Source organism: Ricinus communis, chromosome 2 (genome assembly GCF_019578655.1).
Source record: "Ricinus communis isolate WT05 ecotype wild-type chromosome 2, ASM1957865v1, whole genome shotgun sequence".
Taxonomy (NCBI): Eukaryota; Viridiplantae; Streptophyta; class Magnoliopsida; order Malpighiales; family Euphorbiaceae; genus Ricinus; species Ricinus communis.
Genome location: NC_063257.1, coordinates 15,467,594 through 15,482,489, shown reverse-complemented (window position 1 = coordinate 15,482,489; position 14,896 = coordinate 15,467,594). Strand labels below are relative to the sequence as shown.

The window sequence follows — 14,896 nt, the reverse complement described above, 5'->3', positions numbered from 1 at the left end:
ATTTGGTATGTGAATCTTGTAAATGACTGCAATTACTAATATCTCAATTGTTACATGTAAAGAAAAAGCAATAAGGTGAAAATAATATAAATAGTGTATTAAAATATTATAACTTACTGATTTTTACGAGATAAAATAGTAAATTTGATTTACATTAAAAAATCTATAGTTTTGTCTTAAGAAAAACGACAATTTTTATATTTTAATCTAAATATTTAGTTGTTTTGAATTATAAATTTTTTATTTTTATTTATTCGCTTCTTTTTTTGCTATTATTCTCTTTTTATTATTTTGACTAAAATGATGAATTTTAATGTATTAAATTTTTTTCTATTTCGTTTCCATATCATTAATTTTAATTATGCGAAGAAAATAATAGGTAAGCAAAGACACATATTTGGAAAGAATTGGGCAAAATTATAACAATTCATAAAGTTTATATAACAAGTTGGTACTATTTTAAAATTAGAAAAAAATTATAAAAATTATAAAATTCAGAATAGATAAACTCAGATATCCTGTTCATGATAAAAGAAATTTAAAACTTGATCATCAGCTGTTCCTAGATTATTAATCAAATTATGAAATAAGTATGATGACGATGATGATGATCAGGTCGAAAATCTCTCTTTCTCATAAGAAAAAAATCTTTAATTGATGGTCATGTAAGATATCAGCTAAGAATTAAAGGATGGAGATAATACAAAAGTGAAATATGACTTGATGAAATAAGAAACTCTTTACGTTTTAAATCAAAGAGAGAAGATCTGCTTAAAATATTAAAATTCATGACCTCTAGGACTGCAAAATTAATTATTGAACTATATAAACATGATGATATATGATCATGATAAAGTTGTATATTGGAGCATTAGATTATAGGGATAAATATGGTGAGACTTTTTTCTTTATATTATTGCTTGCCAAATTACTCACAGAATAGCAGAAAGAGGAAACTGTAGTAAGGTGATCTGACCTTTTGTCTTTCTTTCTTTTCACATTCAGGTAAACATCTAGATGGGATTTACAAACTTAACATCCTTGATTAGAAGTTCTAATAAATCTGCCAACCACTTTTTCCTGGAGCAAAACTTAGGAGAGCCCCACTCTGACCTCACATCATATCTATCTCTTTGTTTTCTTTTAAGATGCTTACATCTTTCAGTATATATATATATATATATTAATGCTTACAACTATTTGTACATGTGTTTCTCTTTCACACTTATAAACGCCATTAATGGTAATGGGTAGCGGTGGATGAAACTCCACATATCAAACATACAGCCAGAAACTCACTTCAGTCCCCTTACATAAATACTCCCATAGAGGTGTACCCAGTCCAAGTTAAAACCTATTTCCTGCCATGCCTCCTTCAAGTAATGCTTATCAATGGCTAAGCCTTGTAGGGATAATATGGCTTCAGTCTGTGAATGGAACAAACACCAACTTTCCTGCTTACTCATCCCAACTCAAACAGCTCCTTTCCATGTCTCAACTGCAGCTCAATAATCTTGCCTTCGCTTCAGATGCTGGAAAACTATTTGGTTTCTTCTCAGGCATTGCTTCTTTTTACCTTCCCCTGTGGCTAGTTCTCTTGATTGGTGCTACTCTTGGTTTGATTGGTTATGGAGTGCAATATCTCTTCTTAACAAGCTATATTTCCTCTCTTTCCTACGCCCATATTTTCTTGCTGACTGTTGTAGCAGGAAACAGCATTTGTTGGATCAACACAGTTTGTTATGTAGTTACTATCCGTAACTTCCCATCTGATCGCCAGGTTGCTGTGGGATTAACCACCAGCTATCAAGGATTAAGTGCTAAAATATATACAGTACTTGTAGATGCCTTGTTCTTTTCTTTCCCTGCTAAAAGAGCTAAAGCTTATCTTCTTCTTAACTCTATACTGCCCCTTGTGGTTTCTGCAATAGCAGCACCAGTAGTTAGAGACATTAACATAGGATATGGTAAAAAAATGAGAACTGGGTTCATGATAATGTTTTTCATAACAATAGCAACTGGCGTCTATGCTGTAATAACCAGCTTAGGGGGAAGTGGGTTACCACCATTGGGCAATGCAATTGGCGTTATGCTACTTTTATTGGCTCCATTTGTGATCCCAATGGCAGTAAAGATCAGAGAAGTGTTACTATCAAAGTGGTTGCTGATAAACACAGAGGCAAAGGTTTATAATTTTACTGCAGAGGAGAATGTTGATGTGGAAAGAATGGAGAACAGTGTGAAAGAAGGAGAGGACGACAGGAAGGAAAGTAGTGAGGAAGGCGTGAAGGACGAAATTGGGGTGAAGATGATGTTGAAAAGGGTGAATTTTTGGTTATATTTTACAGTATATTTATGTGGTGCAACGCTTGGCCTTGTTTACTTGAATAATTTGGGACAAATAGCAGAGTCTCGGGGCTACTCCGGAACTTCTTCTCTTGTTTCTTTGTCTTCCTCATTTGGCTTCTTTGGTCGTCTCATGCCTTCTCTAGTAGACTACTTTTTCTCAAGGTAAATTCAATTTCTTTTCAAAGTCTTCCTCTCTTTTTCACAATTACTAGAATTCTTTTTTTTTTTTTCTTTTCCTTTCTTAATTTCCTTTTCTATTTTCAAAATCTTTTTATTAATTAAATTTCAGCTTACGACTCTAGAGACGATTTTAGAATTATAAATATTTTCATTATTTTATTTTTTAATTCTTTTTTACTTGTATTAGTTGGTAAGAATACGAGAATCATCTTATATTTTGTTTAATTTATTAAAATATAAAATATATGAGTTGACTCGCGAATCTATATTAGAAACAATGGATGTATTTGTCCTTGCTGCCTTTATTTAATTTTATTTTGATCATAAAATGTTATCTTGTTTCATTTCAGTTATTCAACTTTAATTGTATTTTAATTTAATTATTTAATAAATAAAAAATTTTCACCAAACAAAAATAGCTAATGGAAAAAAAGTAATTAAGAAAGAGAAATATCACATGTTAATTTTTTATTGACAATATGATTAAACTGGAGCTAAAATTAAATTTTAAAAATTGAAATTAAATAAATTAAAAGTCTGCAATCAAAATAAAATTAAATACAAAATTTAAAGACCATTTATATTATTATCTCAAAAATCTATCTTTCCTCCACTATTTGTTCTTACATAAATATTAGTCTCCTTTTATTATATATTTTAAATTTGCCCATGTGTGAGTTAATAGGTTTACGTTGCCTATTAATTAATTAAGGTGACTTTTCTTGCTTAAAAAATAAGCCAAAAGAATTTTTTCCGTTTTTTTTTTTTAAAGAATAACTTAGGATATTGATCTAAATTTTTCAGGAGTAGGCATTTGATTTCAAGACCTGCTTCTATAGCAGCGCTAATGGCTCCAATGACAGGAGCTTTCTTCTTACTCCTCAACAAATCCAACATTTCGCTCTACATTAGCACTGCAATTATTGGTGTTTGCACTGGAGCAATTACTTCAATTTCAGTATCTACAACCACTGAGCTGTTTGGCACCAAGAATTTCAGCATTAACCACAATGTTGTGGTTGCCAATATTCCAATAGGTTCCTTCATCTTTGGCTCCTTAGCGGCTGTTATTTATCACAGGGAAGGTGATGGAGAAGGGAAGTGCATAGGTCTTAGATGTTACACAAATACTTTCATCATCTGGGGTTCACTTTGCTTTCTTGGGGCTTTCCTTGCTCTAATTCTGCATGTCCGGATCCGAAAATTCTGCTCTGAAAAATTATAGACAGAGAAATTCTTAGATAAACTCTGTCTGTTAAAAAAGATCCTCCAATGACTCATATATAAATACATATAAATGGAATATCAATAGTCAAACATATCAATGACTTAGTACTCAAGTACATATTTTGTAGCTTAGGCTGTGCAGATCTTTAAGCCATATGTAACCCAAAAAGAGAAACAAAATACAAAAAGAAATAGAAAGTTTTAGTTGTTAATATGTATGTATCAGAGATGGAATCCGAGACTTATAGTGATACATCAATATAATTATTCTGATCTAAATGACATCTAATCAATTACTTTAGTATGTGTTTTGAGTAGGGATAATAATATAATTAGTATGTGTTTTGAGTTGAAATAATTACATTTATCAATTATTTATTTATTTTTTTAAAATCATTTAACTTAATTTAAATTATAATTTAATCACTTAAACAATTGATACGTCGAATTTTATTTTTTTAATTATTTTTCTAATAAACTACTTTTATGATGTGTCAATTTTTTATTTATAAAAGTGATCAAATTAAAAAGATAATATGACCAATATAAAACTAAGCATAAACATTTATATTAGTATCCTAATTTATTACAATGTTGAATTTCTTGTCTCCTTCAATAATTATTGGTTGCATAGTCAGTTTGAAAGAGTGACAATAATGCATAGAGTTGTTGATTTTTGCAACTGCTGTTGATAATTTGTTAGGTACTTGGAGGATTGTTGTTGCCCAATTATTTAGGAACATTTTCTGGTTGCCATTGTAGTTGGGGAACTTTTCAGCTTTTAAAACAATGCTATGAATAAGTACCCATTAGTTGTCTAATTGAATTTTACAAATTCAGTCATCTACTCTATGTAAAGTTATTTTATATAACAGTATTATATGTCCCGACGTGGATTAATTTAATACAATCAAACAAATCGGTTGCTTAATATTTAAAATTTCTTAGTCTCTTAATAGTTTTAGTTTTATAAAATAAATCTATTATTTAAATTTTTTTTTTTTCAGTAAAAGTCCTCTGCAAATCAACCAAACAAGAAATAATTAAAAAAACTGTAGAAGTAACAAAAATTCTAAAGAAATAAATAAATCACAAGTCTCAGACAAAGAGATTTCTCCACTATTTATATTTTATAAGAAATAAGATCGATTTTTTTTAATATGTGCCAATAATTTTAATATGTAGCTACAGTGATTCTGACTTTTACATATAAGTATAATGACGATTGCTGCAATTTACATTATATAATAATTTTATTAATTAATAAATTATTTGTGTTTGGACAATACTTATTTTCGGGTCTAAGCTTATTAGAAAGTCCTTTGTGAATTTATAATTATTAAGTTATCTAATTAATTAATTAATTAATAAGTTAGATAATAATTAAAAGGATTTAACACGTAAAAGAAGAGATAGAAGAAGTTATGCAATAGTTATGTTCAAGTTAGGAATGCTAACGGTTAGGGTATCTATTCATTTAAGGATATCCGAATCCGAAATCTGATTAAAACACATATACCCGAACCCGTTGAAAATATTATTTTTGTTACTCGAACCCGTCCCAAACCTGAATAGAAATACCCGCAACTATCCGAATCTGATTAAAAACCATTTAAATTAAATAATTATTAAATATATTTATGGATATTTAAATAGATAGCGGGTACCCTGTCCGTTCATATAAATATTTGGGTAATGAAATAGGTACCCATTTACCGAACCCGTTTACAATAATTTAATTCTAAAATATATTAACAAAAAATAATATAAATAAAAAAATATAAAATATAAACTAATCAAATTTAAATATTCAACATTATATATTCAATATATTAATATAATCCAAACATAAATTTAGTAAAATTTAAAATAATATTCTAAATAATAAAAATATAATATAATATAATAAATTTTAATATATTCGAATTTGGATAACGAATACTTGCGAGTTCAAATCCAAACTCGATACAGGTAATAAAATTAAATTTCAAATCCATCATAAAACTCGTTTATTATAACTCGAATCTGTCCTATTAGGGTTTAGTCGGGTCGGATGCCCGAAAATATCCACCCGACTACCATTCCTATTCCAAGTCACCACCATTTTTGTCAAGTAAATGAGATAATGGAGTTCTACATGTATAAAACATGGAAGCATATCCCCAAACATGGAAAAGAAAACCAATATAAACCGAACATTGACAATAACGACAACACTGCAAAACTCAAATACTCAAGCACAAATTCTTTGCAATATTTTTAATTTCCAGCAAATTATTTATTTAATTTATTTCTTTGTATTTATTTAGAACACTCAGTTGTTTAAGCAAACTTTTAGAAATTTAAATACAACTCCTTCAGCTTATTTAACTACTATTCAACTTTAATCCCTGTGGTGTGACTTGAGGATCTAGGCAAACTGTGAAGAGAGTTTAGGAATTCACTAAGTCTGGTTAGAAAGTTAATTTAAAGTGCATTTATTTACAATAGTTTGTGTTCCTGCACATGTGGCACGCTCGATATTGAAATTGTTTTATCAAACATATCTTTGGAAAGCTTGGTGGGATGCATCCTAAAGAATGTATTTTAAAAAATAATTATATTGCTAGGTCTTAAGATTTGAAATTTGTGCATGTGACAGCATATCATAATTTGAATCTTCCTTATGATTTAGGTTTTACCCCCATATACTATGATCCATATTATGATACATATGAAGAATGCGATCTTGTTTCTCATGAAGAGAATCATTATCGCGAGGTCCTACACACTCTAACAGGACTTATTGTGGAAGGGAAGAATGAATTTTTATCTTTAGTGGATATTTTTGATACTAATACTCATTTTTTGACTGATAATTTCAGGATTTAAGTAGAATTGGCCAATAAACATATGGAGGAGATTATAAAAAGCCAAAAGGAAGAAACTGGAAAACTATGGAAACAATTTAGTTCAACAATGACTAATATTGTAGAGAAAGTCACTTCAAGTTTAGCTCTGAAAAGTCTTAGCCAAAGGGCCATGATGTTTTGTGAGAGCTTTTAAGGCATAATGATAAAGTCCGGGAAGCATTAAGTTATCTAGAGGAAAAATGACCATCAAATGCCTCAATCTTCTCAAATACATGCAGAGGAAAGTTATCTTCCACCACAAAAGAAGGAAGAAAACAACAATCGTATAAATGCACCATATAATCACTTTAATGGTAGGCCTATGTTGCTACATCAAGCTTTTACTGTTAAGAAATTCATAGGGCATTCCTTAAAAGTCCCTCCAAATGTTCCTAAAAGTGCTCGTAATGACAAAGGCACACAATATAAATAGTAGGAAATTAATGAGAAACCAACAAATTCTCCAAGAAATCTATCAAGACATGGCCGCCTTAATGACAGGTCACTTCTAATTTCCACCCTTGATAAAAAGAGAAAAGCAAATAAGAGATGTTTAGATGGAAAATATTTACGCAAATTGTGGATCCCTAAGAATACTTGGTTAAAGAAGATAAATCTTTAGAGATTCACAATGAGAAATTTTTTCATAAGATATGGATTTTTAAGCAGTTCTTGGTAAAAGATAATAAAAAATAAAAAAAATAATGCTCATTTCTATAGGAATCAAATTCCTCAGTTATCTATGGGATTGTATAAGAAACATCTGAAGCATCATGGAGAACTTAGTCAAAAATGACACCAACCACTCATAAGAACACAAGATGAAAGACTTCAAAGGCAACATAGTAATCCAAAGAGTATTTGATAAACCGGAAGAAGATCTCACCTCCACAGAGAGCATATGTCAACATATATCAAGGAGGTATTAAAATTTATGGGTTTCATCTGTTAAAATCACAATTGGCATTAAATTATTTCTACTTGCTTTTCTTAATTTTATTGCAAATTGTCGTGTCTTATTAGAATGTGTCTTTATGCAAATTATTGTATATTACTTACTTTATTTGTTTTTTTTTTGTATGGAAAGAAAAATTTCTACTGGCTAGTAACATTACAAAAAGAACTATACAAAAAGTACAATAAATCTAGAAAAAAATAAAATTAATAACAACTATGTAATAAGACATAAGGCCGACCTACGACCAAGAATCCATATATGGCCAAAATAAATGGCCAGTTTTTTTTAATTATTTTATTTTTTTATTTTACTGTAAATTGGTTCTAAAACCATCATTCAGAAATTAAATAAAAGTACGCCTTATGCACTTTTATCTTTTAGTATTTTATTTATGATGTGTGATGAGTGAATCAGAAATGATAAAGATGGTGTAAGATGAGACAAAACACATGGCAGAAGACACATATAAAAGGAGGCACCCAGTGAAAACATGTCATATACTATAGATAATATAAGGACTACTAGGTACAAATAAAAAGGTTAAGTGAAAAAGAAGCAAACTACCTCTATAATAAGAAGAAGCTATATCTTCAGAACTAAGAGTGCTGGAGGTTTTAGAAAAATCACGATGGTGAACTAAGCTTTGATCCACCATTGTAAGACTAAGGTGCACGCATTCTAATTATTTAAATTATTAGAAATTTTAAGGATAAAAACCTGATTGTGTGGATATGTGGGAACTAAGCATGTTAGGATATAATATTTTATTGGTTCTATAAATATATGGTTCCTCAAGGGATAAATATATAGAACATCAATAAAATATTTTAGATGGAGTCCCAAGTAGTTCATCAAGTTAGAAATGTTATTGGGGACCCAATAATATTTTAAACTATTTTATGTTGGGAGCCTTAAGTAGTTTTCTAAGTTGAAAATATTCTTGGACACCCGGTAATAGTTTAAAATAATTTAAGTTGCGAGCCCCAAGTAGTTTCCCAAGTTGGAAATGTTCTTGGAGATTCAGTAGTACTTTAAAATGTTTTAAGTTGGTAGCTCCAAGTAGTTTTCCAAATTAAACAAGTCCTTGGGGAACTAATAATATTTTAATATGAGATTTCCAATTAAAATTAGTTCTTAGCGCGCTAATTTTGTCTATCAGCTTTTCTAAATTAACTGATAATAATTTAATATGAGATCCCCAAGTAAAACTAGTTCTTAGCACTCTAATTTTGTCTATCAGGTTCCCAGGTTAAAAGATAATATTTTAATTTGGGAGCAAAAATAGGAAATGTTCTTGGAGATCTAGGTAATATCTTAAAATATTTCAATTTAAGAGCCTAAATAAATTGGGTACTTGGGTATTCAGAGCCCCAAATTGGAAATATTCTTAGAGATTCATGTAATAATTTAATAATAATACAAAAATTCAGTTCGAGAGTCCAAGTTGAAAATGTTCTTGGAGATCCAACCAAAAAAAGGTTAGATCCTAATACTAATATTTCCATACATATCAAGCTACATCCTAAATCATTTTAGCAATTTGAATCTAATTATACACAATTACCTAACAAATAAACACATGAAATCAAAAAAAAAAAAAAGTACCTTTTCTAAATCTTTTTCTCTAATATACTTTAAGAAATTTTTTTCTGCAAGCAGGTTTACTTCCCAGTACTAAAATTTGAAATTTATACAGATAGAATCTCACATATTAACCCAAAGATTACTCACAAAGAAAGATAGTTTGGTTTGAACTAAATCAAGCTGATAGCACACCAAGAGTTGAGAGAGAGCGATCTTAGACTAGTTGAGCAGCTGGTAATGAGCGGTGGTGATACATAGCGTCGATCGAAGAAGGCCAGCGAAAAAGCGGTCATCTTCGACAGTGAGTGAAGAGGCTGCTAATGGCCATACAAGATTGTAGTGAAAAGGACCGAACGAGGAAGAGAGAGAAACAAAATGTTGTAACTACACGTGTTAAATGCAGGAGAAATAATGGAGCTAAATTACACATATAATTGGCCAATACTGGCGAATACACATGTAGAGGGTTATTGTTTGGCCTATAATTATTTATGGGCCTAATCCTAGTACAAGGCCCATTGTAAGCCCATAATTATTAAATAATTAATGTAAATAGTTAAAAGATTTAGCACGTAGAAGAGGTAGAAGAAATTATGTAGTGATTATGTTCAAGTCACCACTACTTTTGTACTTCAGCTCCCTAAATAAATGAGATAATAAGGCTCTACATGCACAAAACACAGAAGCATATCTCTAAGTAAAGTAGAACTTGGGAATCTCTATCAGAAGTAGAAGCAGACATCAACAGAAAAAAAAAATCAATATCAACCAAACATTGACAACAACAACAACATTACAAAACTCAAACCCTCAAGCACAAATTCTCTGCAAATATTTTTAGTTTTCAGCAAATTATTTGTTTCATTTATTTCTTTGTATTTATTTAAAACACTCAGTTTTTTATGTAAATTTCTAGCAATTTAAATACAAATCCTTCAGCTTAACTATTTGCAATCATTTACTACCATTCAATTTTAATTATTGTGGTGGCAGTTGAGGATTTAAGCAAACTGTCAAAGAGCTTAGAAATTCTTAAATTTGATTAAAAAGTCAATTTAAAGCGCATTTATCTACAAGAATTCGTGTACCTACAAATCGTATGCTCGACATTTTAATTTTTCACCAAACAATTTGTTAAATTTAATAATGATTCAAATCCTAAAAACTAATATTTTAATTATACTTCTTAATATTATATTAATTAATAAGTTAATTTTCTAATTATAGAATAATTTTTAATCATAATATTTATTATTTATAATTAAAAAATCAATTAATAGGTATAATAAATTATAATAACAGTTATGCAATGTCTAAGTAAATAACTAATTATTATTATATTAAAAACTCTCCACTAAATATTTTCTCCTAAAAGGACAAAATAAATAACTATTATAAAATTTATTCATTCTAAAATCAAAGTTTTTATAATTTATATTATGAGCATATATGAATAAAAATGAGTTATGCTATTTAAAAAAATTGAGCATCTTTTGTCATATGACATAATTCTTTTCATTATAAAAATTGGGATTATTATTAAAGCAAAGCATCGCAAGACAAAAAACATGAACAATAAAATAAGGAACTACATCTTTCCACTCCAGCAGACGAGCATTAGAAACAACAACACGAGCCAACGTATGTGCTACTTGATTTGCTGAGCGACGCACACAAAAAATACAACTTAACTCAGATGCAATGAGTTTATAATCACGGATCATATTCCCGAAATAAGATAAATCATCAATAAGAATATTAAGCTCATTCACAAGCAGCTGACAATTAAGTTCCACCTCTTGCGCAATACCAATATTCTTGAACCAATTGAGGATTTCTCTGCAGTTGATTGCTTCTGCTAGCAATGGATCAATTCTTCTAGCTATAGAACCATTCACCGCAGCAATAAAAACCTCCCACTGAATTTCAGATAATTTCTTTAAAGCCAATCCTCCCTTCTTCCCTGAACACAATAACATCTATGTTGTACTTGAGCATCCCTGCAGTAGGCTTTACCCATCTCACCCCACCCACATCCTGAGACCTTTGGCTACTCTGACTCACCAATTGAGCTGCTTGCCATTGAGAGATCATATTGAGAGCCCTAGCAATAACCACATTCTCAGGTCTTAAGAGATTATTCCACACTAACTCATTTATCCTAAACCATATCCCAACAATGAATGGCAATAGCCGAACAAATCATATCCATATTCAAGGTCTGCAAAATAGAAGAAACCCACTCAACATTTGTAGCAGCACCTGACATATCTCTAATAGAAGTAAAGGTCCATATCCTTTAAGCTTCAAAGTAAGAGATCAAGGCATGAAAAGAAGTCTCAGCTTGAGAACTACAAACTGAGCAGGTGTCAATCCCTATGACATATGTTTATCCTTATGAACCAAGAAGGGAGGGGTTGAATTGGTGAATTGAAGGAAGGATGGAAAATAAAAAATTTGCTAAAGAGATAGAGAATGAGTAGAGAGAAAAACACAAAAACTTATAGTGGTTCAGGTGTTAACAAACTTTACGTCCACTCTCTAATGTTTAATTGGGTAGTCATTATAATTTCAATCTTTACAAATAGATTTTTCACAAGCTCACCCCTGACTTAGTGTTTTTGGGCTCAGAACAAACCTTACAACTTGAGTTTTATGGCTCACACACAACCTTCAGAAGAGTTTTACTTAGGCTAACTCTCAAACCTAAACCTAAGTATTTTGGCTAATATTTAAACCTCATTGGAGCATGCAAGCTCTAGAACAACCAAGATTGTTAGAATTAATTGCAAGAAGAGAGAAAATTGAATGCATAATAATGTAAGCATTTGGAGGTTGTTGATCAACCATTAAAGGCCATTTAAGGTGTTTTTATATCCTAAAAATCTTAAGGAGCCGTTACTAACATATTCTCAAAATCTCACCAAAGTTTATTTTAGTCCAGTGCATTAAATGCACTATCAGAATGAAAATTGCGATCGCGCTTCTTGCATCGTGATCCCAAATTATAAAAAGTTTCCAACGGTTATTTGAGGTGGCAATGAGTCATTCATGGTTTGAGGTGACCGTTGGTAGTTTCTAACAGTCATTAAATTCTATAAAGTTTCACAGTCGCGCTTGCTTGTGGTGCGGTCGTGCATTATAAACTATGCAAGCCTTTCATATCTGCCTTGAAACTTCTTATTTTTGTGGTTGCGCCTGTCTTAGTTTGGTCAAATTTTGGACTTAAATATCTAAGAAATTTTGTCCTCAAACTTTCCTTTTTTGCGGTTGCGCCTATATATGGTGTAATCGCGATTTTAAGGCATACTTGAATTCTTTGCATTAATCAAGCCACAACAACACAACTCAAGGAGACATTAAATCAAGACCTCAATTTGTGTGTCAAGATCATAATTAGGGACTTTTACCTTGTGACAAAGCAGCTAAGCTAAGAATCTCCCTTTTTTGATTTTGACAAATAGATTGAGTTTTAAAGATAAAGATGAAATAATCCCCTAAGGTCTTGCTCCCCCTCAAATATTGTATACGTGTTATCTTTTGATTATTATATATATATCTCTCTCCCCCTTTGTCAATATCATAAAGGTTAAAAAAGGTAAGATAAATAAAGAGTAAATGAAAATATTAGAGCAAAGAGAGAAAGAACAACAATTTCATTAATTTAAACATGTAGAATTATAAGTGCACATGGAAAGGGACTAATAGAGAAGAAAGAAATTAAGGAAGAAACAAAAATACAAACAAAATGAAAAAAGATGAAATGCAAATGATACAGGAAAAGAATAGCTCTAAAGATCTTGAGAACTATTTAATTCCTCTTCATTCTCTTCCTCATCCTCACTAGACTCATTATCCAAGAACCGCCAAAAATACAGATATTAAGGGAGAATTGCATGGTGTTTTTGCATCTCAATATGATCCTCATGAACATGCTTGAGAAGCCTATAAAAAATTTCAATCTTTTTGGCTTGCTTGGTCATGAAGATCATCATTTTATCCCTTAGGTTGATCCTTCCTTGAGGGATACCCGTTTCTTGCTTAGCCCTTTCTTCACCACTTCTAATCTCCTCCACATCTTCTTCTTCTTCTTCTTCTTCTTCTTCCCTTTCTTTAATGTTCAACCTTGCTCTTTTCTTCTCCGTTAGTTGCTTCATGGTGTAGAAAGTATTAGTACCCAAAATCAATTCAAAGTAGTCATCATCTTTTCTTTTGATCACTTTTGAACATAAAAAGTATTGAAGGATGATATAATTTGTGCTTATGGATAAGGGGTGTTTTTGAAAAGGCTAGGTTGGTGGAGGTTAGAAGTTTGAAGTAATTTTCTATCATGGATACATAAGATGAAACAAGAATGCATCCATAAGAGGACTTGGCAAGATGGACAAAGTGATCAATAAGAAAATATATCAATTAGATGGGTTTATTATAGCTCATGCAATAGAGAATGCATAGATCCTTTTGAGTTATCTTCTCATTACTTTCAAACCTTCTTTGAATGATAAGGGTGATGATCCTATGGAGGGTCCAAAGGAGAAGGGATTTGATGTGCTTAGCATTAGAATTTCTATCTAGTTTGGTTTCAATAGAATTTTTTTTCCAAAAAGTAACCAAACTTACTTGTAGATCTCCTAAAGCGGTGATTTATTAATCTTAGAAGTTGAAGATGGCACCAAGTTCATTTCTTGTGAGGGAGTATGTGGGCGGCGGTTTCGGGCACGCACCCAAATGTCTTAAGCGATTACAGCACTATAAGGCTTTTCAACCTAATCGAGGACACGCTAACTAGTCATACAGACTAGCACGGAGATGAGAGTTACCATTCAGGTAATTTATCGAGACACTTTTCTAATGAGTGACGTTTCTCGATTCTATAAGGAAGCTTACACCACAAATCCAGAGATGGATCTCGAAGCCAACTTTCTTATTTATGTATTGGTAGTTAATTAACCTAATAGACTATAAATTACATGCAAAAGTCTAAGTTTTAAGACCTAAGTATAGAAGTTCAATTTTAGTTAGCAGTCATATAACAGTTATTTGCCATTATCAAAATAAAATAAAATAAAGAATGCAGTAAATTTAATTATTACAACCATTCTTACAACTAATAAACTTAAAGAAAATGACTAAACTAAGTTATACTGTATAAAACTTGTAAAAACTTATATAAAAATCTAAAAGAAATAGGGCTAAAACTGGTGCAGAGTTGATCGACTTAGCATAAAGTCGAATCAGCACTGCACAGAGCCGATCGGCTCTTGGGTTTGGTAACGGCCGATTTTGCATCTTTTCTCGATCTTCCCTCGCCTAAAAGCTGATTTGATACGCAAAGAGATAAAAACATGATTAAAACTTGAAAAATTGAAGCAAGATTCATAATGGAACAAATCAAATTAAGCTAGAAATCATAAAAATAATACAAACCCTAGAAAAAAAACTGATAAAAGGCAAATAGAACTTCATATGGCAGATCCTAGATTCAATCCTACAACCCTAGAAATTCAATATGATCATACAATCAAAAGAATAAATCTAACATATCACCCTAATTATTCTAATCATCAGATTTAAAATCCAATAGAAAATATATTATCAGATTCAAAACCTAATATGTTCATATTATCATATTCAAAACTCAATAAAAGAATATGTTAATTCAAGAAAAATTCTAATTTAATCATGTGAATCATACATTAATAACTAA

The 14,896-nt window shown here is 30.7% G+C and overlaps 1 protein-coding gene across 1 annotated transcript; it reads left to right on the top strand.

Moving 5' to 3' along the window:
- The first annotated feature begins 1,223 nt into the window (after positions 1 to 1,223).
- On the top strand, positions 1,224 to 4,035 carry LOC8259251 (protein NUCLEAR FUSION DEFECTIVE 4). Its single transcript, XM_002517703.4, has 2 exons — positions 1,224 to 2,511; positions 3,334 to 4,035. Exons 1-2 carry the CDS (start codon positions 1,367 to 1,369, stop codon positions 3,752 to 3,754), a joined length of 1,566 nt encoding a protein of 521 aa, XP_002517749.1. The 5' UTR covers positions 1,224 to 1,366; the 3' UTR covers positions 3,755 to 4,035.
- The last annotated feature ends 10,861 nt before the right edge of the window (positions 4,036 to 14,896 follow it).